General features: G+C 45.1%; 1 protein-coding gene across 11 annotated transcripts in view; it reads left to right on the top strand.

Annotated features, from left to right (window-relative positions):
• LOC130513883 (microtubule-associated protein 4) overlaps nucleotides 1-25,123 on the top strand; it is a 39,980-nt gene extending 14,857 nt beyond the window's left edge. For 2 of the 11 annotated variants that reach the window (XM_057013099.1, XM_057013100.1), the window contains exons 4-13: nucleotides 5,000-6,388; nucleotides 15,483-17,170; nucleotides 17,452-17,682; nucleotides 18,348-18,540; nucleotides 18,695-18,745; nucleotides 19,238-19,512; nucleotides 19,981-20,062; nucleotides 20,151-20,263; nucleotides 20,747-20,909; nucleotides 21,420-21,555. In XM_057013099.1, coding sequence (XP_056869079.1) covers nucleotides 5,000-6,388; nucleotides 15,483-17,170; nucleotides 17,452-17,682; nucleotides 18,348-18,540; nucleotides 18,695-18,745; nucleotides 19,238-19,512; nucleotides 19,981-20,062; nucleotides 20,151-20,263; nucleotides 20,747-20,909; nucleotides 21,420-21,427 — 4,193 coding nt within the window. In that variant the 3' untranslated portion in view covers nucleotides 21,428-21,555. Of the gene's footprint in view, nucleotides 1-532; nucleotides 3,352-4,999; nucleotides 6,389-6,991; nucleotides 7,050-10,785; nucleotides 12,258-12,418; nucleotides 12,477-15,482; nucleotides 17,171-17,451; nucleotides 17,683-18,347; nucleotides 18,541-18,694; nucleotides 18,754-19,237; nucleotides 19,513-19,980; nucleotides 20,063-20,150; nucleotides 20,264-20,746; nucleotides 20,910-21,419; nucleotides 21,556-22,409 lie in introns of those variants that run through there. The other 9 variants (XM_057013106.1, XM_057013107.1, XM_057013105.1 and 6 more) reach the window with 8 other exon arrangements.
• The last annotated feature ends 1,289 nt before the right edge of the window (nucleotides 25,124-26,412 follow it).

The raw sequence follows: 26,412 nt of genomic DNA, 5'->3' as shown, positions 1-26,412 counted from the left end.
GACAAGTTAAAATGAGTTTAAACATCTACATGACTGATCTGGTCTACATTTGTAAAGTGGTTGAGATTTGAAAATCATCTAGTGTGATCCCAGCCTCATAAACAGTTTGATTTAAACTTCTCACGTTAAAGCAGTAAATGGATAAGATTCCAGAGGGTCATGTGACTGAAGATGACACAGAGAGAATCCAGGCAGTGGGGTCGTATCTGGGTCCCAGAAGTAAAGGCACAATGCATGTGTGTCCTGTTCTGTGTAGGCACAGCGCCTTCAGTGCATGGTACACTTGCATGACATTTATGGATATAATGTCTATGAGGATCTACTAGAGCTACTGTATCTAAGGATTTTCAAACTTTGACTAACCTTACTTCTTTCTTGTCCCCCCCTCCCCTTTTCTTCTCATACTTTGACACCATATTTATCGAATCATTTTTGTCTGTTCTTTCTTCCTTCCACTCTTGGGTTGCTGTAAACATCATTCATCATTTCTACCCCCCCCTCTGTTATCTCTTTCCAACCCCTCATGCTTCAGAGGACTAGAACCTGCCTCCAACCAGTCTCCACTGTCAGTCTGATGCGTTTCGACTACTGGCAACATACTCACGCCCAACCAGACATAACATGGTTCTTAGTTTAGCTACAGTGGTGTTTCAGAAATCGTGATGAAAATGCACTTTCTTTTTTTGCTGTTGATTGCTATTATAGTAACCCCCCCCCACTTTCTCCCAGGGATCTTAAACCAAAATCCTTTTAAGATTAATGTGAATTCACTTTTAACATTCTAAAAACCATGAAAGCAGGTGTGGAACCCAAAAAGAGCTTCCGGTCTCTCAGTTAATCCCAAAAGATCCTTGAATTAATGGGCAGGGTTGTACTTGAAAGTGCTCCTACTGGTTAAATTCCATCAATGTTAGTTGTTTTTTCTCCTCTGTCCAACAGATGAATGTTTAAATATTCATACACAACAGTGGACCAGTCATCAGTCCTGAAGCCAAAGTGACAAACAGATGATACATTACCTATAAAACCCCAAACTATTAATTATTCCTCTGTTTTGTTTATACAGGAAATCATATTAAAAAATACTTGGTCTTTTTTGACAAGAAATTACAAAAAAACACATTTTTATGACAAAGTAAAAATTAAGTTTTGCTTACTTGGAATATGTAGTATAAAATAAGACAATGCCTCAAGATTTATCCCTTTAAAGTGAGGAATAATTCACCTGAGATCCAGCTGTTTCACGCCAACTGTGTCATAATTTGCATAACGGTGACACCAACCACCTGATTGTGGTTCATGTTTGCATCAGGTGATCTGAATGTGGCTGCAGGAGAGCTACAACTCAAGAAAAGTATCAAAACGATAACCCCAAGCATGCACCCCTAACCCTAACCCTAACCCCAAGCATGCACCCCTAACCCTAACCCTAACCCCAAGCATGCACCCCTAACCCTAACCCCAAGCATACACCCCTAACCCTAACCCCAAGCATGCACCCCTAACCCTAACACTAACCCCAAGCATGCACCCCTAACCCTAACCTAACCCCAAGCATGCACCCATAACCCTAACCCCAAGCATGCACCCCTAACCCTAACCACTACATACTAGAAAAGGTCCACACAAGCTCCATGTTTCCAAGTGGCCAAGTTGAAGCCCAGATTTCAATCAAGTCAGAATTTGTGGCTGCTGTGGAAAAGAGCTACTAAGACGTTCTGTTGAACTTGACTTGCTTTTACACCTTTTTGCAAATTTTCTTTACCAAAATATCTATAGTTCCAATCATAAAAGATGAAATCCTAAAATCATTGTGAATGATAGAAATGTCCCGAGAGTTTATTGTGATATTAATCTCACCACCTTCATCTTACATGTGTTGTGTATCAAGGAAATCATCCAAAAAGTCTAACCCTTCCTTTAAATCACAATCACTGCAGCAAACTTGAGCCGATACTTTGCTCATTCACCTTCAATCTGTGTGTTTGCATATTGTCATATTGTCTTTGTGGCGTTCAGCGATGTGGGTACAATAATCTCTTCCTTCAGTTACAGGCTCAGGTTTTTTTTAATGATTCAAGCTTAAATAAATGAGTGAAAGTCTGCTAACAGAGGTCGATTTGTGCAATTTGTGATTGACCGTGGTTCAGTGTTGGGATCTGATTACACTGTAATCGGATCATTGTGCCACACACCAAACGCTTCTAACATCTTATCGTCCTCCAGCCGTGTCATAGACGACAAAACTAATGTCTCTGGTGCTCCTCAGTGTAAGGATCCAGTTTAAGAGGATCCCAAAAACCTCAAAAATCAAAATGACAATCCAAAAAGCCTCCAGGACTCTTAAAAACACGGCAACATGTTTCAGCCTTGAAAACGAGGAGGGATGAATCCCCTTATAGTGGGCAACTGGACTTCCCTTCTTCTTTTTATATATTTTTTTGTATTTGTGGTAGTTCTCTTTTTGTATTCCTTCTATTTGTCCTTTCGTTTTTGGCTGCTTAGCGAGGACGCTTGGTGTGCATCTTCTTACCGACTGCTTTATATTTTTGGGCTGTATGGCCTGTTGCTTAGTTGTTTGACCACTGATAGTCATGTGACCTGTTGTGAACCTTTAAAGGAAGGTGTTTGGCGTCCGTCTCGTTGCTACCCTGATGAAGGCTTCAAACATGTTGGCATGTTTTATGATCCTGTAGCTCCACCAAATAAAGGCGTTTCTTGAAACGCTGAATATCTTGGCATTATGATTCAGAGGCCACTTCCAGCTGAAAACGGGACTTTTGCCAAAGAAACGGGACTTTTTCAAAGCGTGACCTTCTCGTTTATCAGCCACACCTTCAAGATCAAGATTTGTCAAAGGTACATTCGACAAAAAGCACATTTAATGTTAATAAAGCAATATTTCACAAGCACCTTCTATTTTAGTCTTCATTCTTCCATTTATTCAGCCTTGAAGAGAACAAGAGAACACAGTTCTCATGGTAGCTGGAACCTCTGAAGCAGAGCTGCAAGTACAACCTTTTCTGTAGCCTCTGATGGATTAGTAACAAATCTCAGTTCCTTTTTTTAAATGTATTTTGCTGCCGTGGTAGATTAAAAAGCTCTCGTTTTCATCCAGGACTGCAGTCCTACCAGACCATATCCTCATCTCACCTCGGTTTTGATTTTCTGCTACTGGAAACCCTAATTACCCCAAATCTAATTCAAGTTGTGATTGTCTGAATATAAGCAGAAATAAAGTGATCTTTTGCATGATGTCTGAAACATGTCAGCATGTCGTGGCTGCGTCTCCCTCCTCGAGGCTGACGTCCCTCCAACAGCCGTAGATTCAGCCGCTAACAGCATAGCATGGTGAGTCTGGGCCTGATGGAACCACGAGTCCTCTTTGTGTCATGGAACGGCAGTCAGATTTGTTTAGCAGTTGCATTTTATCTTTTTTAAGCTGCATGCTCGTCCACTTTAGTGCAAATTTTTATTTGTCGGGTGAACTGTCAAGTAAAATTACGGCTTCAGGTTTTTGTCTTTGCCAAAGTCAAAATTGTTTTAACATGTTTAATATGAGTAACATCAGTTCAGTTCAGCCTGGTCTGCAGCAAAATTTGAGAGCTTACTTCATCTTTTAGCCGTTGTTTGAAATCGTGTGTCTAATAACTGCAAACCTGCTCTGCATGTGCAGCATATTAGCATAACACAACGCTCACACTATGTTTGAGATGGTGCCAGTCGAGGTCCATCAGACTCAACTCGACTTTTGACATTTCCCACTTTCCCCCTGGATGAAGGAGAACCTAAATAGATGCATTTGAAAGTTCTCAGTTTATCAAATGTTTCTCAATTTAACTGACAATTTCCGTGCAGTGATGTGCACGGTTATGGAAATTGTGTTCCGAGACTTTGTCCTTTCCACAGTGCAGCGCTCCGTTCTGTCCTCTCAGTGAACCGGCACTGTTTGCCCGTGGTCCTTCAGGAACTCTGACCCGATCCGTTCAGTCTGTCTGTCCCTGCTCCAGGAGCTGGGGACAGCAGAGGTCAGCTGGAGGACAAGAGTCCAGCCAGTCCCGCTGGCTTCATCCCAGATTACACTCTCCCCCCCCCCCCCCCCCCAGCCCCGCTCACACATTTTAAATATTTATGCAATTACAATACAACAAATTTACTTTGACCTCAGTCCACCTGCATATAATATCTTAAATAATGGCTCTGATAATCATAAAGGTAATATTTAGTTAAAATTTAAATTAAATTCCAAAAACATGGCGCAATTCTGTGGCTGTATCATTGTTCTTTATCATTTTAAACATCTTATGTTTAATAATGGTGTGCACACTATTTAGAATTCAATTCTACTGTTGTTATTTTTACTGCTTGATGCATTTGATGTATTTCATGTCCAAATGACACAAACTGTCCAACTGTAAACTTTTAATTACTTGTCGGTTTATATCTACCTGCTAATAGCTGGTATATGTGATTATGGTGATTATCTACCAACCCTGTTGTGTCCACATGATGCAGTTTGTTTTAGTCAAAATTATATATACAAAATGTGCCAGAAATTATGGTCTGGTCAAAGGTCAGACTGAATCAAATGAAGCAATGTTTGTTTCATCCGTTGAGGTCATTCAGACCAATTCCAGTTTTAAACAATGGAATAAGAAACACAAGAGAAGTAAAAATAAGTGTACCGGTTTACCGGTCCAAACCATCAGAGTGAAATGCTACCATACGCTACATTAGCAAGACAGAATTACAGCCTAGAAAAGAATAAAGTAGAATTGAATAGAATAGACTTCATTTTATTGGACACAATGTTAATAAATTGGTTCGGGATACTCTAACACTGTAGGCTATCAAGAGATAATGTCATATCACAATATTTCAAGCTGTTTGATGTCAGATGTTTTGTGTCATTTACAGTAGAATAGTTGAATGGAAGCAGGTTCATGTAAACATTGTTTGACCCCATTGTTTAAACTCTCCCCTCTTCACCCATGACAAGGTGCTTTAGGCAGCTTCTGGCCAGCCCACGCTGCCTGCCTACCATCAGACCTCCAGTTCACCTCCGATGTCTCTACACTGATTAGTTGTCCTGCCGGCAACCTTGAAGACAGCCTCGATGACCGAATTGATAGTCAGCCTGGCCACGAGAGAAGTGCATACCCTGGAGGTGATGAAAGAGAAGGGGAATGTGTTGATCGAAAACAGAAAAAGAAGAAGAAAAGAAGACAGAAAACTGAGGAATCTTTTGAGAATTCAGGAAGCTCCGGTCATTTTGAGGTGCAAACACAGGGAGAAAACACTTCCTCAACTGAAGATATTTACCACAGGATTGGCCCAAGTCGGGACAGACAGGCTGGCTGGGAGGACCAGATTGGAAAATGTGGAGGCCGAGGAAAGAGGGGAAAGAGCAGGAAAAAGATCCCAGAGGAGTGGGGAATGACTGCAGAGCCATTAGTTCCTACATCTGCAGTAGCATCTCAAATCAAAGAGGAGGTGTTACTGGATCTAGGGAGGGCCGCTGAGTCACCGTTTGCAGACTCGAATCAAAGTCCCTGGATTCAGGAAGCATATGTAGAAGAAGACTTGCTCCCTAAACCCCTGTCCAAAGATCTATTTTCTGTAACTTCCATCAGTCCACTGGTCTTGAATAGTGCACTCAATGCTACTGCTGCTCCATTCACAATGCCCTCAACCACCAACAGTGCAACATTCGAATCAATGCCTGGAAATTCCTTCCCTGCTGATTCATTTGACCTCTTGATGGATAGCGAGAACTCTGGCTTGGATCAGTGCAACGTCTCTCAAGAAAGGGAAGCAAAAGTTGGTGACATGATTGACAGTGGGATGATTGATAGCGCCAGTTTTACCCAAGAGTCTTGTGCACAGGGCATACCTGAGCAAGACGCTTTTCGTCCTGCCTCGCCATCCAGCCAAGGCCATTCCCCAGAGGTGCTAGCATCAGCACCACCAATTTCACCCCCTGATACTTTGTGGGTCCTGAATGATTCCCAGTTGAGCAGCAGCACTGAATCGTCTGACCTTAGCAACAAGAAGATCCATGCTCACCCTTTGCCCTCAGGACTGTCATTCGATACCCCATGTCCAGCACCTTTGCGCTCACCCAAAACTACAGCACAGGAATTTGACCTCAAAGATGAGAAGAAAAAAAAGAGAAAATCGTCTTCCCCCTCTCTAAAAAGTTCAACATCTCCAGGAGAAAGCTTCACTCAGCAAGCACCCCCAGTTGTCAGCCCCTCTTCCCAGTCAGTTCCCTCTGTGGCATTTCTGGGGTCTGGTCTTAACCCCTCAGCTAAGCCATTCTTTCCAAGTTTTGCTAATTCCGTGGAAGAAGGGACAATGGTCCAACCAGTTGACTCTGCTGTTAAAGGTTGGTTACAGTCAGCCTTTGACACCAAATTCAATGTAGAGTAGCTAAAAATTACCAGACGATTGAATGCCATGCATTGTGGTTTCATTCATCTTGAATCTTTTACTTGTTAAGAGTGTAGTTCCATACTCAGCCCCGTTTCTATATCTGCAGCTTGCATGGAGATGTCCTAACACCCTTCCTGGAGTATTTCCACTCACGTCTGTTGTGGACTGTTTGTTGATGATTAATGCATGACCACGTTTTGACCAACTGAGACTCTGGATCTCTGACTTTTTGGGGGACCCTATCACTATTAACAACACTGGCTTTTATGGTTGTGACTTGTGACGCGGGAAACCTTCTCTAGGCATCTTAACAGCCACCTTTTTCCTCCTGTCAGGGTCTCAGGTGTCTGTCTTAACCCTGTAATAATGCTCTGTTTCTTTTTAGGAGTGAGGTATCACTCTGTCTTCCTCATGTGTTTAATTAACACTGTCTCTGTCATTAGTCACCTTATACCTATAAAACCTCTCCTAGAACAGTGGTCATAAATTTTTGTTATTTGCTGTGTTTTTACTACATAAAATGTCTTTTAAACTGAAATTCTAATTGTTGTTTCTGATCATTTTGTTTTCTATGTCCTGCAATCGCTGCCACCTTGCAACAATACACGTCATAGGTAAGTGCCTTTCTTGTCCAGCTGCTTTTTTAATGCGTCATAATTAAAAGTGGATTAAATAGGGTGTGCGTGGCTTTTTAGTGAGGAATTAGCGTTCCCTCCTCTCTCCTCATGGTCCCTCTCTTCTCCTGTCCTCCTGGCATGCGTTTGGGGAAAGGTGCACTGGTGACGCTAAAGTGACCTTAAAGCCATGAATCCTTGATTATTTCGGTATGTTAGCCCTTCAGTGAGCTGGGGAAGCTGGCATGGACTCCAGCCCCGCTATGCCCCTACTACATGGTAGATCGTAGGATCCAGTCCAGATTTAGGTCTTTGCTTCTTCATTGTATTGGTAGGAGACTGAAACGCCATAATCTGGCACGTGCAACATTGCAGTCAGGTCCAGTAAACCTCATGTATCTGTTTTTTTTTGCTTTCGCTAGCGTTTGTAGTTTTCCATATCCTTCAGAAGACACATTAATACTGCTGATATTCTGTGCTGACTGAAGAAAGTCTCCTATAGTACCATCTGGCTTTGGGGTCCACTGGGTAATACCTGATGACATGAGTGTGTACCATGGTTATTCCTGGCCTTCTTGCTGCCATTGTATCAACAACTATACAGTTTTTCAGTTCCATGATACAGACTCATCTCCCCAAGGTTGTTATTACATTTAGTTTTGGCTTTGCTGCTAAAAATAACCTGGCAACATGAGAGGAATTTAGAATTAATCATTACATTCTTGTAAAAATGATAGTGGCTTAGTTGATGAGCTGGTACGCTCCATGGCTGCTCGGGTTTCGAGAAAAACAAGGTTTTGCAGGACGTGTGATCTAAACACTCCACGGTTTTGGTGCAGAAGTGTATCTGACTACCTTTATTCCATTTAAATGAAATACATGAAGATGTGTATCGAATCACAAGTAAATCAGGGCCAAAAGGTTTAAGAAATGGGGGAAAAAATTAACTCAAATTAAATGTGTTTGCTTTGAGAATTAGCAATTAGCTTTTGGGTTGTTTTTTTTTTCCATTTCAGCTTTTACCATTTCAAACCTTTGCAAGTTCACTTTTTTCTTGTCATGTTAGCTTGTTTGTTCTTCTTTGTACTGAATTACTAATATGGAAAAAATGTCAGCAGCACCAAAACAACTAAGAATTGTGCTTTTTAAAAATGATCATCGAGTAAGTTCAGAGAATCCACAGCTGCTCTCCTGACTGCTGGGAAAATACCTTTTGTGTTTGGGAGATTCAAATGCATGATAACAATTCTAAGTATTGATTCACACTGATGTACAGTACAGAACATGAGCATGGCTGGATTATAGAATTAACAGCCATCCTCATTCATTCATTCATTCATTCATTCATTCATTCATTCATTCATTCATCATCTCATTGCTGTCGTCAGCAGAATTTATTCCAAATTCATTGAAACCAAAGAAGGCGTTGTTGGTCAACCCTTCGGTACGGTGACCTGTTGTTGGTCAACCCTTCGGTATAGTGACCTGTTGTTGGTCAACCCTTCGGTGTGGTGACCTGTTGTTAGTCAACCCTTCGTGTGGTGACCTGTTGTTGGTCAACCTTCGGTGTAGTGACCTGTTGTTGGTCAACCCTTCGTGTAGTGACCTGTTGTTGGTCAACCTTCGGTGTGGTGACCTGTTGTTGGTCAACCCTTCGTGTAGTGACCTGTTGTTGGTCAACCCTTCGGTACGGTGACCTGTTGTTGGTCAACCCTTCGGTGTGGTGACTAGTTGTTGGTCAACCCTTCGGTACAGTGACCTGTTGTTGGTCAACCCTTCGGTATAGTGACCTGTTGTGGTCAACCCTTCGGTGTGGTGACCTGTTGTTAGTCAACCCTTCGGTGTAGTGACCTGTTGTTGGTCAACCCTTCGGTGTGGTGACCTGTTGTTGGTCAACCCTTCGGTGTAGTGACCTGTTGTTGTCAACCCTTCGGTGTAGTGACCTGTTGTTGGTCAACCCTTCGGTGTAGTGACCTGTTGTTGGTCAACCCTTCGGTGTGGTGACCTGTTGTTGGTCAACCCTTCGGTACGGTGACCTGTTGTTGGTCAACCCTTCGGTACGGTGACCTGTTGTTGGTCACCCTTCGGTGTGGTGACTAGTTGTTGGTCAACCCTTCGGTACAGTGACCTGTTGTTGGTCAACCCTTCGGTATAGTGACCTGTTGTTGGTCAACCCTTCGGTACGGTGACCTGTTGTTGGTCAACCCTTTAAAAACACTGGGACAAACACAACCGCTGAGCCGAGCGATGAGCTCAGCGTCTGAGTGGACCAGAAATACCTGCAACTAAAAAGCAACAATGTTTGATAGGTGCAGCAAACAAGAGCAGCATGATAGCTAGTTTGTAGTGTTGGAGTAGCACAAAACATCAACTATTATTTAGGTTAACGACTGGTTGGTGTGGGAGAGGCACAAATCGCTTGAGTGCTGCTGGGAGACATCAAATTATATTTGATTTCAAATCCAAACCAACACTGTGCTGACAGGAGCCTAAAATTGTGATGAAGAACTGGTACCTTAGTTTTAATATCTTTTATTAGAGATATTGCAAAGTTTTCTCACAATCACAAAACAAAATCATTTGTAAATGATGAAGCTGCTGTTGTTGCTAGGACAACCTAGTACAAACTTTACACAGGACAAATGGAAGAAACGAAGTTATACACAGAAGTTGCTGCTTTGGATTTGATTGTAAAGGTAATTGAAGGTCAGGGAGGTCAAATTTAACTTCTGTAGCGTAACAACAAAGTTAAAGACACGACTAAAGAACATGGCTGCTCTCACCACCAAAAATAAATACATTAAAAAATCTGCGTTGCAGCTCAGTATTGGCGAGCACTTGTACGCGGTCTGAATAAAAGCTGCCTGGAACATCCTGACTTTATGCTTGTTAGATCCCCTGTTGGGTGATTTGATTGTTTCAGTGTTGAAGTGCATTGTTGATGTGTCGTTGTTCATTTATTCATCCGGAGCTCCACAATCACAACGTACTGTGTTACGTAAAGGATGGATTCAACCAGGAGAGGAAACTAAGGTGGGGCAGAATGAGAATGATGGCTTTGCTTCTCTGCCCTGTATTTTCTCTGTTTATATGTGTGTCCAGTCTAAACAGCCGGCGGACACAGACGTTCCTGTGGCCGTCACTTTGGACACCCAACTCAGTGATGATGCAGTGAATTATAACTGACAGGCTAGCAATAACAAGATAAGGAAAAATAGGCATGTGGCCTGATTTTTGTGATGCAGTTCTTTATTTTCTCTCGAATCAGCCGTCAGCGTATGACTGGGTGCGCCAACTTCTAGTCTTTGAGCAGGATAGAATGCTTTAATTTGTATTTGTACAATTTTGACGATTTTGGCCAGATGGACGGTTAATCCGAGCTGCTGAAATTGTTCATGCTTAACTCGATGGAACCCAAGACCTTTGTGCTGTGAGGCCGTAGCGCTACTACTGGGCCCGTCACCCCTTTACAGTAAATGCAGATATGTAGGTGAGTCCATACTGCTCAAGTCCTGTGAATCGGATGATAAATGTGATAGACGTCATGCATTACTAAAGCAATGGTGTGTGTGTGGGTGTGTGTGTGTGTGTGTGGGTGTGTGTGTGGGGGGGGGTGCCCAGTATGGGTGTAAATGTGGAGCTAAAGAGACTGAGGAGGTGGCTCACTCACTCCACCACAGTGGGCGGGATCTGGGGCGCCAGCAGCCAATTGTTGGCCACAACTGGGTCATGTGACTGTATAATGAGAGTGAGAACAGAGAGAGAGCTGCATTGTGTCTTCAGAGCAGAGGCTTAGACACTGCAGAGAGCACCTTTGGGAACCAGACAACAAAAAGAAGACAAAGCGAAAATTGTCTGAACCTGAGACAAAGGCGTCTAAGAAAAAAGACCAAACAGCAGAAAGGGGAGACAGGATGTCGTTTCTGTCTGATCAGCAGCCCAGTTCTCCTTTCTCTGACTATAGTGAGGTCTGTAAGGAGCCATCTCTGTCCCCCACTGAGCCGGCTCGTACCTGGGATTGGCAGCCTACCCCCAGCTTGGACACAAGGACCCAGAGGAGCTTGATGGTTGGTAGTGGGGCTCTGGCCACAACTGGTCTCACACATGAGGACAAGCTGTGTTTCTCTGAACAGCCTTGCAGGGGTAATGAGGAACTAAAGGTGCCTGGAAAGGTCGGGGTGGTTCCTGGAAGCCCATCACTGGGCAGTGTGGGGGAGAGTCCTGTCAGCCCTCTGTCATCTTCCCTGTCTCCCTCACTAGCTTTTCCTGAAAGGCTGTCCTCCGGCCTGGCGTGTGGCGGCACCACCAGAGCATCCCCGGAGCAGCCACGTGCAATGGGAGCCTCGTTAACTGACGAGTCTCTCGCCAATGTGGACTCTCTGTCTGAAGCGTGGAACAACTTGAGTTTTGGTGAATGCAGTCCAGTGGTTGCTACGCCTCAATCTTCCCTTAACGACCATGTCGCTGGAGTCAACAGAGGGAACCATGTGGAGAAATCTGATGAGGAGGCTACTGGACGCGAGGCAATATGTTCTGTGGGCTCCCCAAAGGCTGACAGTGAAGAGGAGTCGCCGCCCTCGGAGCCAGTCTTTATGGTGCACGCTCAGCAGCAGAGGGAAGTCATGTTACCTGCGATGTCTGAATGTTCCCACCTGCCTGTGCCAACTACTCTAGAGCTTCCGGCCAGGAGTCCTGGTGAAAACGACATGGAACTCAACCAACCGGTCTCGACCATCAGTAGATCAGGTTGTTCCCCAAACGCCATGCAGCGTCCCCTTACTGTTGCTGAGGACCAGCCACCAACTCCACCTTCCTGTCAACCTGCAGGTGTCACTGAGGTAGACCTGTGGCAGGATCTGCCAGAGCCCCGGTTCAGCACCCCCCCACTCTCCTTGTTGAATGCTAGTAAAGCTGTGTCCTCTCCGTCACCTCTGAATGACCCAGTTGAGGACTTGAAGGTGGAAAAAGAGCTCGGTGGCATTGGCCATCCAGCACCCCCCAGTTCCAAAGGGGTCAGCAGCTTTGACATCAGCTCTCCTCCCTCTGCAGGCACTGACACTGAAGAAGAAAATTGTGTTCATGAACCTGAATTTGTTGCTTTTCATCATGCTAATGCTAATTCAGACCTAGAAGCTTCGGACCTAGAAGTTGTTACGAAATCAAGAGTGGGAGGTGACAGCGATGATGGGCTTACCGCCGGTAGCTTTGGTAGGTGGAGCCTTATTTTAATTCCATTGCTATGTTTAGCTCTCCGTAAAATAAGCTACAACAAAAGCAAATGTGAATGAACGCCGCACTTTCTAAAATCACAATACTAAAGACACAAGTACTGAAACAGCCTTTGTTACATGGGACTGCTATTTATTCTGGATTGTGGTGTATCCATGGGATTTGCAGCCTTGTGGAACTCTCTGACATCATTGGCAGGTTGGGTGTGGCGTTCCATTGTTTTGGATTTCTGATCAGCTTAGCATTACTAAGTCACCCATTCCAAAAAAAAAAAAAAAAAACTATGTTGAACTGTTAATAGAAATGATCTAGTTTGGGCAAATGGCATTTGGGTCTAATGCTACCTCAGGCTAGCCTTAATCATTTGATAAAGTTTAAAATGTTTGTTATATTGTTTTATCCACCTATTAATTTAAGACTAAGTCTAATATTTGTCATTAATTCCTTAAATGTAACATTTCATGGGTAATCATATTGGTATTCGGCAATGTTAGACATTTTCTGCCGAGTCATAAAGGCCCGCTAACAACTGTAGCCATTTAGTGAGTGGTCAGTCAAGGTGAGCACAACTCAGTGATGTGAGTGTAATGCTGACCACCGCAGTGTCTGTTCTGCTTGGTAGTGGTTCATGCTCGCCAGAGAGGAGAAGCGAGTGCCCAGAGTGAGTTACTTTTGAGTACGGTTTGAGTTCGGGTCACAGTCGGCCACACCAGCCTGGTGGTCTACTATGACCTAAATTAAAAGGCACTCATTTGGATGGCTTTTTGACTTGTAGCCTTCTGTCTGTCCAAACAAGCAGGAAACCAACACCACTTGTTGGTGCGTATGCTAATTGTGTCTTCACTGATTGCGAAGGTGATGGTGTTTGTGGACCCATCAGCCTGGGCCTCTAGCAGCAGACCTAAGAACTAAGATATTAACCTGATAATTAGATATTATCATTATTATATAACCTGATAATGAGACGAGCCTCTAAATATGATAATTATGTCCAGGACAATGACTGGAACTACAGAATTAGTGACTATCAGCTTCATCAAAGAGGAAGGTTTGAAGTCTGATCCGATAGAGATGGAGTCAGCCTCCCGTACCTGGACAGGGAGCTGGTTCTATAGCAGGGGGGCCTGGTAGCTAAATGCTCGGCCCCCCATTCTACCCCTAGAGACTCTGGAGACCACAAGTAGACCAGCGTTCTGTCTATTGGGCTGGGAAGGTGTCACTAGCTCCTCCAGGTAGGATGGAGCTAGGCCTCTGAGGACCTGGTAGGTCAAAAGAACGGTTTTAAAAATTATTCTAGATATAATTTTAATTAACTTTATATGGAATTTTGGGTTCCGAAGGGTTTCTGTTAAACCTTTTCTCTTAGCAGCACAGCAGAGTCTAACGTTGGCATTGCAGAAGCTCGGACCCTTATTTCTACAGGTTATGTCCTCATCAAACGTTCTTTCTTGTTGCCTTTACTTAAGTGACCAGATAGTTTTCTTATGTTCGATGCATAAAGGAAGTCACACATAGGCCCAGTTCCTATCAACATATCCAGGAACTTTTCCAGAAGGAATTTTCTGGGTGGAATAAAAATCCTGGTATTGGGATCAGTTTGCATTTCTGCTGCTTTTCAACGTTATAAAGAAACAGATTCAACTTTAGCTGTTGTGGTCAAACCCTCTGCAACTGCTATCATTGTGCTTTCAGGGTGTCTCCTACCTACATTTAGCACCACCAGCTGGACGACTGTTTGTTTCACATATTTGATGTCCTCCTGGATTTCTTCCTTGAAAGATCAGTTGAAGAGCCTGGACCTTATTGTCCATTCTTTTCTCATAGCTTATCTCCTCTTGCTCCATTTTCCTAAACAAACCCAAAGTGAATCTTGTAAAATGAAAATAAAGGTTCCACCAAGCAGTGTTCTTCAGCACACAGCCTTGTTCCTCAAGAATTCCCAGAAATAGGAGAATTCCCACCCCTACGTCCTTTTTTAGGTAAACTCTCATTGGGGAAATCCTTTCCCCAGATTATGCATCAAAGTTTTCATTTTAGGGTTAGGGTTATAATGTAAATATTCAAATGACCAACATACAAAAGGGGCTTTGGAAGGATGAGATCAGTGTGACTGAAAGGATCTTCCTGGTTTGTACTGATGGAGCTCATCTTGTTTCCACACATTCTTCTCCTCTTTTCCTGCTCTCTTTGTCTCTTTCTTAGTCCCGATGGTTCCTTCCGTCTGCCTGTCACGCCAAGCCTGTGCGCTCTTAAAGGGCCAGTCGTGTCTTCTGCTGTGTGAGCAGAGGTTGTGCTGCGTATTTCTTCAGCCTTTTGGCTTCTTACCAGGGTCAGTGAGGGAACGGTAGTAATTCAGGAGATTAAAACAAGCAAGAAACAAGACGAGGTGTGGAGCTCTGACGTATGAAGGGGTCTGTATTCTGAGCTACCAAAGGCCTAAATTAGGCCATACCCCTGTTCTACCCATTATTGAGATAGCATCTGTCTGGAATGATGTACATAATCTAGTTCATTAGCCAAATAAAGACTGCAGAATTTTCCAATTTCCAACAGTTTGTTTTTTTCCTGTATACGATATTGAAGACATAATCCTGAACTATTATGAGGTCTGGAAGTCTGCAGGGGCACAACCTGAGTATATGAGAATGACAAGCCAATTCATTTTCGTTAGCATAACGCTAACACTAACATTAAAGCCCCATTCATGCTGCACAGAAACCCCACATTGCTCTGGGTCGCTGTGGGTCCGTCAAAGGGTTGTCTCGGTATCGTCCTGGGTCAAAGGACCTTGCACAGATTAGTGGGTTGCCACACCTTTCCTGTAATAATTTGTCATTGGGACAGATTTTTACCCGTTAAGCAAATCAACTGTGTCACTTCACGATGGAAGAGCGTTCCTGCATCATTCCCAATGAAAAATCCTCCTGATCTGGGATTGTTTAAACAGCTGCAGCTTTAAAATGGGTGTTTGTAAGAGCAGTTTCTGAAGCTGATGAAGATGAGGGATGCATGTTCTTTTCTCCATTAAGCTGAAGTGAAATTTATGAGCAATTGTGCTCAGAATTTACTCATTTGTCACCAGAGCAAATTCAGAATTGATTTTCTGTTTCGGAATTCTGCTGCAGGAGTAAGTTTCTATGTCAGTAAATACCTGTAAATACCTGTGTAACAACACAAATTTCTTTTTCCCCTCATTAAAATCAGATATGACGGAGAGTTCGGAAATAAAGACAGAGAAGCTGGAGGTTGAAATGAAGAATCCAAGCCAGGAGTTTCACAGTGTGAAGGTGGAATTTGCGAGCTGTGAGTCTCTTGCAAATGAAGAGAAAGATGTGGAGAAGACATGGACACAATCAAAGAAAGAGAGCAAGAAAGAGATTGAAGCAGAACTTGCAAGAGGTGAAGAGAAAGAAAGAGAGTCAGAAAAGGTTCCAGAGAAAGAGGCAGAAATGGTCCAAGAGAGAGAGGATGATAAAAGGCAGGATAACGAGGCCGAAACACTCTCAAAGACAGAGTTAGAAAAAACGGAATGTGTAACTGATGAAGCCTCCGAAAAAAAGATGGACAATGCAGAAGACATGGAGGCAAAAGCAGTCAAAGACAAAGAGACAGAAGCTTTGAAAGAGCCAGAAATAGTTCAAGAAAAGGAGGCAGCAAGAGTCGACGAGAAGGATGAAGAGATGGTCCAAGTAAAGGAGACGGAAGCATTTAAAGAGCCAGAAATGGTTCCAAAAAACTTCAAAGACATGGAGGCAGAAATGGTCAAAGAGATCCAAAAAATTACCAAAATGGGGGCAGAAATGGTTAAAGAGGTAGAAATGGTTGCAGAAAACTTCAAAGAAAAGGAGGCAGAAACAGTCAAAGAAAAAGAGGCAGAAATAGTCAAAGAGGATGAAAAAATTAAAGAAAAGGAGACGGAAATGGTCGAAGAGGTTGAAAAAATGAAAGCAAAGAAGACAGAAATGTTCGAAGAGGTTGAAAAAATGAAAGCAAAGAAGACAGAAAGGGTCAAAGAGGATGAAAAAATGAAAGAAAAGGAGACGGAAATGTTCGAAGAGGTTGAAAAAATGAAAGCAAAGAAGACAGAAAAGGTCAATGAGGATGAAAAAATGAAAGAAAAGGAGACGGAAATGTTCGAAGAGGTTGAAAAAATGAAAGAAAAGGAGACGGAAATGGTTGGAGTGACAGAGCCAGTTACAGCAGAGCTGGAATCTGTCAAAGACAATGAAGCAGAACTGATCATGAAATCGGCAGATAAAGAAAAACGGTCTGAGAGTGAAAAGATTATAAAATCGGAGAAATTGTTAGACCAAGATGCTGGCAGCAAAACAGAGGAAAGGGGGACCGATAAAGGCAAGGATAAAGAGCAAGAAGGCTTGGATGAAAAGAAGGACTCACCAAATAAGACTGGAGCAGAGCAGGTGGAAGCAGAAGCTGAAGGTGATCTAAGCAAGAAATTAGCAGACACATTACCCCTGCACAAGGACACAGAGACAAAAGAAGTGGACATCCCAGTGGAAGCGGCAGAAACCAAGGCTGCAAACGAAGAAGACAAAAGCACCACAAAGTCAGAAAAACCTGAGTTAGAGGACGATGCAGAAAGACACGTGAAGAGCCCGGAGAAGAGGCCGTCACCTGTCTTCCCTCATGCTGAGACGGCCGCCACCAGGGCTGATGTGAGGACGGGGGTGGCTGGAGGAACCCAGAAGGAGGCTGTGGCAGAGAAAAAGAAAGGCCCAGTCAAGAAGAGCGGCGTGGTGGTCACACATGCTGCAGAGAAGAAAGACAGCAAGGACAAGGCTGCAAAGCCAGAAACAGCAGACAAGACAAAAAAGATGAAACCTGCCACTGATGGAAGCAGAGACGTAGCCAGTGGAGACAGGACGGCCAAGGTGAGTATTACTGGATGTGTGACAGGCGTGTGATTCAGGACTTGGCCCGCTGCTGGTCAGGCCACTGTGGTTCCAGGTCTCACCCTCACGTTTCTTTTCATCCACTCAGCAAAAAACATTCCCACCTTTCACCATGCAACCCTGACAACACAGCAGCTACATTTCTTGATGATTTGAACATTTTGATGTTAGATGTGTAGGCGACACACATTATACGTTGCCATTGGATATCAGGCTCTGATGTGTTGATCTTCAGTGTTTCCCTTGGCCTTGTTTCACAGCCTGCTGTCGGGGCCACCAAAGTGAAGGCTGCTCCCAAACCGCGGCTTCCTAACACAGCTGCTGGTAGCCCAGTCCCTCCCAGGCTGCCCACTTTCTCCAGCAGCACCACTCCAGACAGAAAAATGACAGAAAAAGACAGGAAAAGTACAAAGGCTCCCGCCACAGCTGCTCCAGGCCCAAAGCGACCCGCCTCAACAGCCCCCCCCTCCTCACGTGACCTCAGACCCAAGGTAAGGTCGTGTTCTCGCCACTCAGGTTAATGAACACTGGAACGCCGTTAATGAACACTGGAACGCCGTTAATGAACACGGGAACGCCGTTAATGAACACGGGAACGCCGTTAATGAACACGGGAACGCCGTTAATGAACACGGGAACACCGTTCAGCACATTTCATCCTTGTCCTGCACCAGCGTCCCAGATGTATATTGAACAGAGCATCATCAAGCTGAGGCTTATGTGTTGACACATGTACCAACGGCGCATGTACCATCGGCGCATGTACCAACGGCGCATGTACCATCGGCGCATGTACCATCGGCGCATGTACCATCGGCGCATATACCATTGGTGCATATATCAGAGATCACATATACCACAGTGAAGTTGTGTTTTTCTGAATCTGAACTCTCGACATTCAGCTGTTTTATTGATCCAGTTGATCTGCTCTAATGAACCATCAACATATCACCATATTGCTGTATAGTTTTTTAATATATACATTAGAGGCCAAAATCAGTCAAAGCGTTTTCTTCATGTTCATGAATTTTTACATTGTAGATTCTCACGGAAGGCACCAAAACTAGGAATGAACACATGTGGAATGATGTACAGATCAAAAAAGTGTGAACCGACTGAAACCATCTTTGATTCTCGTTTCTTCTTCTCTCGTCAGCCGTCAGCAGAGGCGCGAGGCCCCGTGTCCAAGACCGCCGCCGCCACCTCAGCTCAAACAGCCGCAGCAACCAAAATCCGAACTGCTTCTGCAGCAGCTGCAAAACCCAGTTCATCGGTGCGCACAACGCTGTCTGCCCGCTCCAGTGCCACCAGTGCCACCAGTGCCACCGCTCCAGCCAAAAAAACCCCAGGTGGTGCACACACACTGACTGACATCTGCTCTATGCAGCTAAGACCAGATGTTCTCACTATGTTGCAGTCGTGGGGATTTTAACACCGTTAAACGTATCAACATATCATATATTTTTAATCATTTGCTGATTATGTCTTTAATCTCTTCTACAGACAACAAAGCTGCAGAGGAGAAGAAGGTCAGCACCTTAAGGACATCTGCAGGTACAGAAGTAACAACAGTGCCTCCTACATGATGATGGTGATGGTGATGGATAGGGTGATGATGATAATGATGGTGGTGATGATGGTGATGACAAAGAAGATGGTGATGGTGATGTGCAGCTTGGGTCCGTCTGTTAATGGGTTAGGGTTAGATGGTTAGAGGGTTAGGGTTAGAGGGTTAGGGTTAGAGTTAGAGGGTTAGAGGGTTAGGGGGTTAGGGTTAGAGTTAGAGGGTTAGAGGGTTAGAGTTAGAGGGTTAGGGTTAGAGTTAGATGGTTAGAGGGTTAGGGGGTTAGGGTTAGGGTTAGAGGGTTAGAGGGTTAGGGTTAGGCAGTAAAATCTGCTTGACGTGTAGAAAGTCACATTTTATTGGGTCTCGTAAACTTGAGACTCCCGTTTTGAATTGTAATCAAAAATAGAATCAGTCGTCACCACTGAAATTAGCAATATTACTAATGACAAGACTATTCATGGATTCTCCAATACCTGAAGCTACCAAGCCCAAGACCACGACAGCGACCACCGTCCGCAGCTCTGCCGCCACCACCATAGCGAGGAGCTCAGCAGCCAAAGCAGCCGCAGCATCTTCATCCACAGCTCCAGAAAAGAAACCAGCGGTGCTCCGCAGCAGCCGCACCGCCTCCTCCACCAGCAGCAGCTACAAGGCTGCAGCTCAGCCAGCCTCCGCTACTGTTCCTGACAGCAGGAGTGCCCCAGCTAAGGTCGGGTCCAGGGAGAGCACGAAGCACCAGCCCGGAGGAGGAAAGGTGGGTCCTTCCTTCATCACTCTTCCTTTCCAGCCTGGGACGGGGTGTTGCTAGTTTTCAGTTTAATACAGGACCTTAACAGCTGAAGCTCCGCTCTTGATAAAGCAGAGGACAGCGTGCTTATTATTGTCTGTGTGTAAGAACACCTTAAAATTGAGTGTTGCAACCCAGAGATGAATGAGTAGAATAGTGGATGAAGCAGTTAAAGTTTCAGGAACTAGCAGGTTAAAGTGCCCCCAAAGATTCCAACCGGTTGTGCTCAAAAGGCCTGAAAGTGGGTGGAAGGTCTTCACACGCGTCTGGTGACAACGCAGCAGGTTTTCTTGGTACTTTTGATTTCTGGTTGATTTTCGAACATTTTGAGGTTTGTGCCAGAATAATAAAGTATTTAATGTAAGGAGAAATGAGGTGAGGTGCTTTGCACCGAGAATTCTGTCAGCAACAAATTTAAAGGTTGTCGTCCAACAGCTGCAGGTACTGAACAAGAAGCTGGATCTCAGCAAGGTGACATCAAAATGTGGCTCCAAGGATAACATCAAGCACAAACCTGGTGAGCACTCACGGTTCTTTAGAGCCAACGGCAGCGTGCTGCGCCCGCTCCACCCAGTCACCACACTGACCCTCTCAATGGGCTGCAGGTGGCGGCAACGTGAAGATCGAGTCCCACAAAGTGAGTTTTAAGGAAAAGTGCCGGTCCAAAGTGGGCTCTGTGGACAATGTGAGCCATCCGCCAGGGGGAGGATCCATTCAGGTGATGTCCTCCTCAACCTTACTCATCTAAAGTCATCCTCTCATCCACCAGCTTACTCTTTAGTCCAGCAGTAATAAGAGGGAAGTAAAATCTCTCACAATTAAACGTGTCATCACTGCTGCCAATTACGATTGTTATAATTGCTCTGTGTTAAAATCCTACCTGAGTGTTGCGTTGCCTCTGTGGCTGCAGGACGACGGCTAATGAACAATAACAGTCGTTTCTTGAACGTTTCTTTGAAACAAAAGGAAATAAACACAATAATATGTTGCCCTCACTGGTGGAGTCCCAGCTGTTCTCCAGTAAAGCTGCGGTGCGTTTGTATCTGCAGGAAATCTGAGCGCCTTCGTCCTCTCCACACTGTGATGATCAGCGCCACCTCCCCCCCCCCCCCCCCCCCCCCCCATAAACACCACAACCTTATCCTTTATTGATCATGTAACCTGATTTTACATTAACACTGAGCCGCCCTGCTGTTTGTAGGCTGAGGGGGTCCAGGAGCCAACGGAGGGCAATGGAACCCCCCCAGGAGGCAGCCTGGCCCCAGTCTCAGGCTGTGAGGCGGTGCCTGCAGGGACCCCCCCCACCCCCAACAGCCAGGCCCTCACGGAGCCCCCGGCTCTAGACTCTCACATCCCAGAGACGAGTAAGTGGTAGTCCGGTAGGAGGACACGTCTGGAGGAGATGGTTCCTGACGGAGCCGAGAGGAACGATGTCTGCCTGTCTGTCTGTCTGCCTGTCTGTCTGCCTGTCTGTCTGTCTGCCTGTCTGTCTGTCTGTCTGCCTGCCTGCCTGTCTGTCTGTCTGCCTGTCTGTCTGTCTGTCTGTCTGTCTGTCTGCCTGCCTGCCTGTCTGTCTGTCTGTCTGTCTGTCTGTCTGTCTGTCTGCCTGCCTGCCTGCCTGCCTGCCTGCCTGTCTGTCTGTCTGTCTGTCTGTCTGTCTGTCTGTCTGTCTGCCTGCCTGTCTGTCTGTCTGTCTGCCTGCCTGCCTGTCTGCCTGCCTGCCTGTCTGTCTGTCTGCCTTGCTGTCTTCCTGCCTGCCTGCCTGCCTGCCTGCCTGCCTGCCTGTCTGTCTGCCTGTCTGCCTGTCTGTCTCCATCCTCATGTGTCTCCAGTCCACCTGATCATGCATCATTTTGTCACTTTTTTTCTTCAAGGCATCTAATGCTGCCTCCCCCTCCCCTTCTCTCTTCCTTTCCCCCCCTCCTCTTCTCTCTTCCTTTACCCCCCTCTTCTCTCTTCCTTTACCCCCACCTCTTCTCTCTTCCTTTACCCCCCTCTTCTCTCTTCCTTTCCCCCCCCTCTTCTCTCTTCCTTTACCCCCCTCTTCTCTCTTCCTTTCCCCCCCTCCTCTTCTCTCTTCCTTTACCCCCCTCTTCTCTCTTCCTTTCCCCCCCTCCTCTTCTCTCTCCTTTAACCCCCCTCTTCTCTCTTCCTTTCCCCCCCCTCTTCTCTCTTCCTTTACCCCCCTCTTCTCTCTTCCTTTCCCCCCCTCCTCTTCTCTCTTCCTTTACCCCCCTCTTCTCTCTTCCTTTCCCCCCTCCTCTTCTCTCTTCCTTTACCCCCACCTCTTCTCTCTTCCTTTACCCCCCCTTCTCTCTTCCTTTACCCCGCCCCTCTTCTCTCTTCCTTTCACCCCCCCTTCTCTCTTCCTTTACCCCCGCCCCTCTTCTCTCTTCCTTTACCCCCCCTCCTCTTCTCTCTTCCTTACCCCCCTCCTCTTCTCTCTTCCTTTACCCCCGCCCCTCTTCTCCTTCCTTTCCCCCCTCCTCTTCTCTCTCCTTTACCCCCCCTCTTCTCTCTTCCTTTCCCCCCCTCCTCTTCTCTCTTCCTTTACCCCCCTCTTCTCTCTTTTACCCCCACCTCTTCTCTCTTCCTTTACCCCCGCCCCTCTTCTCTCTTCTTTACCCCCCCTCCTCTTCTCTCTTCCTTTACCCCCCTCCTCTTCTCTCTTCCTTTACCCCCCTCTTCTCTCTTCCTTTACCCCCGCCCCTCTTCTCTCTTCCTTTACCCCCCCACCTCTTCTCTCTTCCTTTACCCCCCTCTTCTCTCTTCCTTTACCCCCGCCCTCTCTCTCTTCCTTTACCCCCCCTTCTCTCTTCCTTTACCCCCCCCCCCCCCCCCACCTTGAACCCTCTCTACTGCAGATTGAGCATCTCCAAACTTGGACCGTCGTGATGTGGCGTGATGTGGTTCAGGCCGCCCCCCTCCCAACAAAGTCTTCCGCCGTCAGGCTTCACACCCCCATCGTGTTTCAGTGGCATGGCCCCCCCACAACAACAGTCTCTGTGGGGGGATCCAGCGGTGGATCCTCTCAGATCCTCTTCTGCTTCATATTGTCTAGATTTCTCGTCTTTATCTGCATCTTATAAACAAGCTGCCTGACGTCTCACTGCAGCTCTTCGATCTCTTTGATCTCTTTACTTCCTGTTTGAACCTTGTAATGAAGTAGAACTCGTTACTGCTTCCTGTGGTCGACGAGCTTTTCTGTGTGTTGTTGACAGAAATCCAGGAGGCTTTTTGTTGTTGTTTGAGGATTATTTCATCCCAGTAGCATTTTGAACATCTCGGGCTGGTTTTCTGTAAATCAGGAGGGTTGGAGAAACGCCAGCGTGATCCAAACCAAATGTGGCTTCAATCATGGCACAAACATCACCAAGTTAAAGATTTGGAAGGCTTTCGAGCAGGTTGGGTTGATTCTGGGATGGAGACGTGCTGAGGCCGCGGCTACTTCCTGTAGCCAGCAGAGTGGGGCGGCTCGTAGAGGAGAGGGCTCTGGAACTGCCCCAAACGGGGGGGTTGTAACGAAGCAAACCAATGTAACGAATGAAACGAGGAGAAACACAAAAATATTTAGCCGTAGTTGTTGTTGATGATGGGAGCAGTGGAGCTGCCATCTTCTGTCCTGCTGGGGGCGCTGCAGGGCCCAGACACCCGGCTGCTCCTGCTGCCTAAAACTGCCTTGATGCATAAACATGACTGCGTGACTTTGGAGTCAGATTGTGCTTTTTGCCCCCGTGTGTTTCACCTGCGTCAGTACTTGGATGGCGTTTTGGTGCCGGCAGACAGAAGAAGCTGTCGTCTTGGCTCCTTCAAAGTGTGTTTCAAGGTTTTGACTGTTATTAACATCTTATTTTATTGATTAACCCTCTCTAGAGTTGTCTTAGTTCATTAGACTTTCATTTTTACAGATTTGTCAATCAGTTTTCTTACTTATCAGCAAAAATGCACCAAAAAGATCTCCTATATTGTCAGTATATACGGTCATATTTATATATAAAGGAAGTCGTTCCTGAGCTAATATTTGTCAGGTGCATCAGCTTTGATTGCGTTATAATGCTGAAATCACTTATTGAGACTGGAAAATAAAGATAACAGCGATAATGAACCAAACAGCCGGTAACTTGTGTTAAAATCCTGAGTAATTTAATCTGGTGTTGATAGTTTAACTGTCTACCAATGCCAGCTGTAATCCATAGATGGCGTTGGTGGTGGTAATAGACATGTGTGATAGTTACTTATTTCTAAAAACTCAACAACACATGTGAATTTAATTAGCCAAATGTCCGACATTGGCTCAGCACTGTCGTCCTGCATCATTTCAGCTTAATAAACTCGGTAGGATGTAGAGCGCTGTCAGTTTCAGTCTGTAGCTTCATTTGATATTTAAAACTATTAGCTAGCTGATTAGCTACCGATGCAGAATGTTTTATATATTCTTACTAGTGCAATGTGAGGAAAAAATGAAATAGTAAATACAGATTTTTCAATCTTATATCATGTCATATCGTACTGATTTAATAGGCCATCCCAAAATAGTGACAGTTGGAAAACAAAGAAATGCCACCTCAGTTTGGACGACCCGTTTGACTGTTAGCTTGACCGTATCCTCAATTAGCTCAGTTAGCTTTGATTTGAAAAGATTGCACCTTAAAGTTTGATCACTGTTTGCATTGGTGGTACTTAACAAATTCTAGTAAATGAAGTAAATGTGCGGATGAACTTAGTGATGCAGCTCTGATGATGTTCAGACTCTACTTGAAATTTGAATCTCATCTCTGAACATTCATTTGAATATTCTTTTAAAAACTCCAAATGAAACGGTCACAATAGTGGCACTAACTAATTTTTAGTGCCTGTGTTGGAGCTTTAATCTGTTTTTTACTGACCACTAATGATGAAGCTGCATTTTGATGTGTCTCAATGTTTTATTACTTACAACATGATGGCATTGGTAGGCTGGTATATAGATAGGTAGGTAGGTGTGTATACACACACACGCGCACACACACACGTGTATATATATAGTTTTGATATGTGGCAGGTTTGACAGTAGGTCTCCATTATACTGAAAGGGATTTGCAACTGTTTGACTGTTGCAAATGATCAACCTAAACCCAAAATCACAGCCAGCCGGTGGATGTGAGGGGAAGCTGTTGAGACGTTGGTCTGAGCTGATGGGGAGCAGAACTGACACGTGTGTTGCTGCGTGTGACAGTAGCCACAGTAGCCACAGTAGCCACAGGCCTGGGCGACGCTACATACGTGTAATCTCTGCTATCAGAGGAGGCCTGAGCAGAAACGACCCAGCGGTCAGTCTTCCCAAAGGCTGGAAAGCTCAAGTCTCCTCATCAGCTGCTGAAATGACTCCTCAGTAAAAATGAGCGCTGCAGAGCTTCGTGCACACTAACTCGGCCTCTGCAGAGTGTTCAGGGATCCTTTAGGCAGACCTGTGCAGAACCTTCCCCCTTTTCCTCCTGGTTTTATTTTCCTTTTTTGGTTTGGAAAACAAATTTTAATGTGATTACATGTTAATTAATGGTGTGATTGTGCAACATTTAATAAAAAGAACTAAAACACTTGTGTACGTGTCCTGATTAAAGCTGTGGAAGCAAAATAAAAGTAGCACAATGTTCATGAATGGTTGGGAAACCAACAATAACTTCAAGGGATCCATTTGTAGGATCCAGGGGTGGGAGAAGGTTGTGTTTAGGGTGGGATTAGGGCTAGAGGGTTAGGATTTAGGGTTAGGGGTTGGAGAAGGTTAGGGTTAGGGGTGGGGTTTAGGGTGGGGTTAGGGCTAGAGTGTTAGGGTAGGGGAATGTACCCTGCCTCCCATACGAGACAGGTAAAGCATGGTCCTTCCTCCCAGCCGACCTCCCATAACCCTGAAACCCTTGTTGGTGACGACGGGCACGCTGGCGACCCCTGCCATAGCGCCCTTCCATCCAACTCGGCTCTATAAATCAAGGTAAGTTCTTTTTTTTAAAGAAAAGTTTTTGAACTAAAAGCGCTTTCCAAAAATAGTAAAGGAAAAGGGTAAGTATTTTTTTTTCTTTAATTTCTCCCTTTTTCTTAAAAGGTAAGTAAAATAAAACCAAGATTCAATAAATGTATTAAATAACTAAGGAAGAGTGTGCCACAAAATGACGTTTCGACCCCCTATGGGTCTTCTTCAGGTAGGGCACACTAAATAACTAGAAGCTGGCTCGCTGTATTCAAATCAAATCAATCTTTGTTTACATAGGGTCTTATACAATCAAAATTGTTTCAAGGCGCTTTCCAGAATCCCAGGGCCTGACCCCAGACAAGCAACAGTGGCAAGGAAAAACTCCCCTTTAACAGGAAGAAACCTTGAGCAGGACCAGGCTCATGTAGGGGCACCCTCCTGCTGATGGGGGGGGGAAGGAGAGGAGAGGGGTAGAGGAGAGGAGAAGTAGAGTGAAGGCGAGGGAGAGGAGAGGCACAGAGCACAGAAACACACACAAAAAAATATTGGCTGTGGACATGTGTTCCGTACGTTGGTTGAAAAGCAAATGGCCTTTTTTTCGAACTTGCGTCCTTTATATAGTGCCTGCTGTGGCATCGCTTTTTTTAAAAAAAAATGTTTTCCTTTTTTCCAACCCTGCCATTTTAACCCCCTAAATGCCAAATTAAATTAGCTTTATATCAAATGTAATATTTAATAATTGTGTTGGGGTTAGGGTTAGGTTTAGGGTTTAGGGTTGGGGTTAGGGTTAGGGTTAGGGTTAGGGTTAGGGGAATGAGAGATATACTCCCTGTCTCTCACTATACAGACCACCATCCGCACAGCTTTTAATGAGAGATTGAGGCAAGGCACTGGCCGACGCATGTTAGTTCCCAGTTCAC

This window comes from Takifugu flavidus, chromosome 17, assembly GCF_003711565.1.
Source record: "Takifugu flavidus isolate HTHZ2018 chromosome 17, ASM371156v2, whole genome shotgun sequence".
NCBI lineage: Eukaryota > Metazoa > Chordata > Actinopteri > Tetraodontiformes > Tetraodontidae > Takifugu > Takifugu flavidus.
Note: the sequence above shows the minus strand (reverse complement) of the source record. Positions and strands in the feature narration are given on the sequence as shown.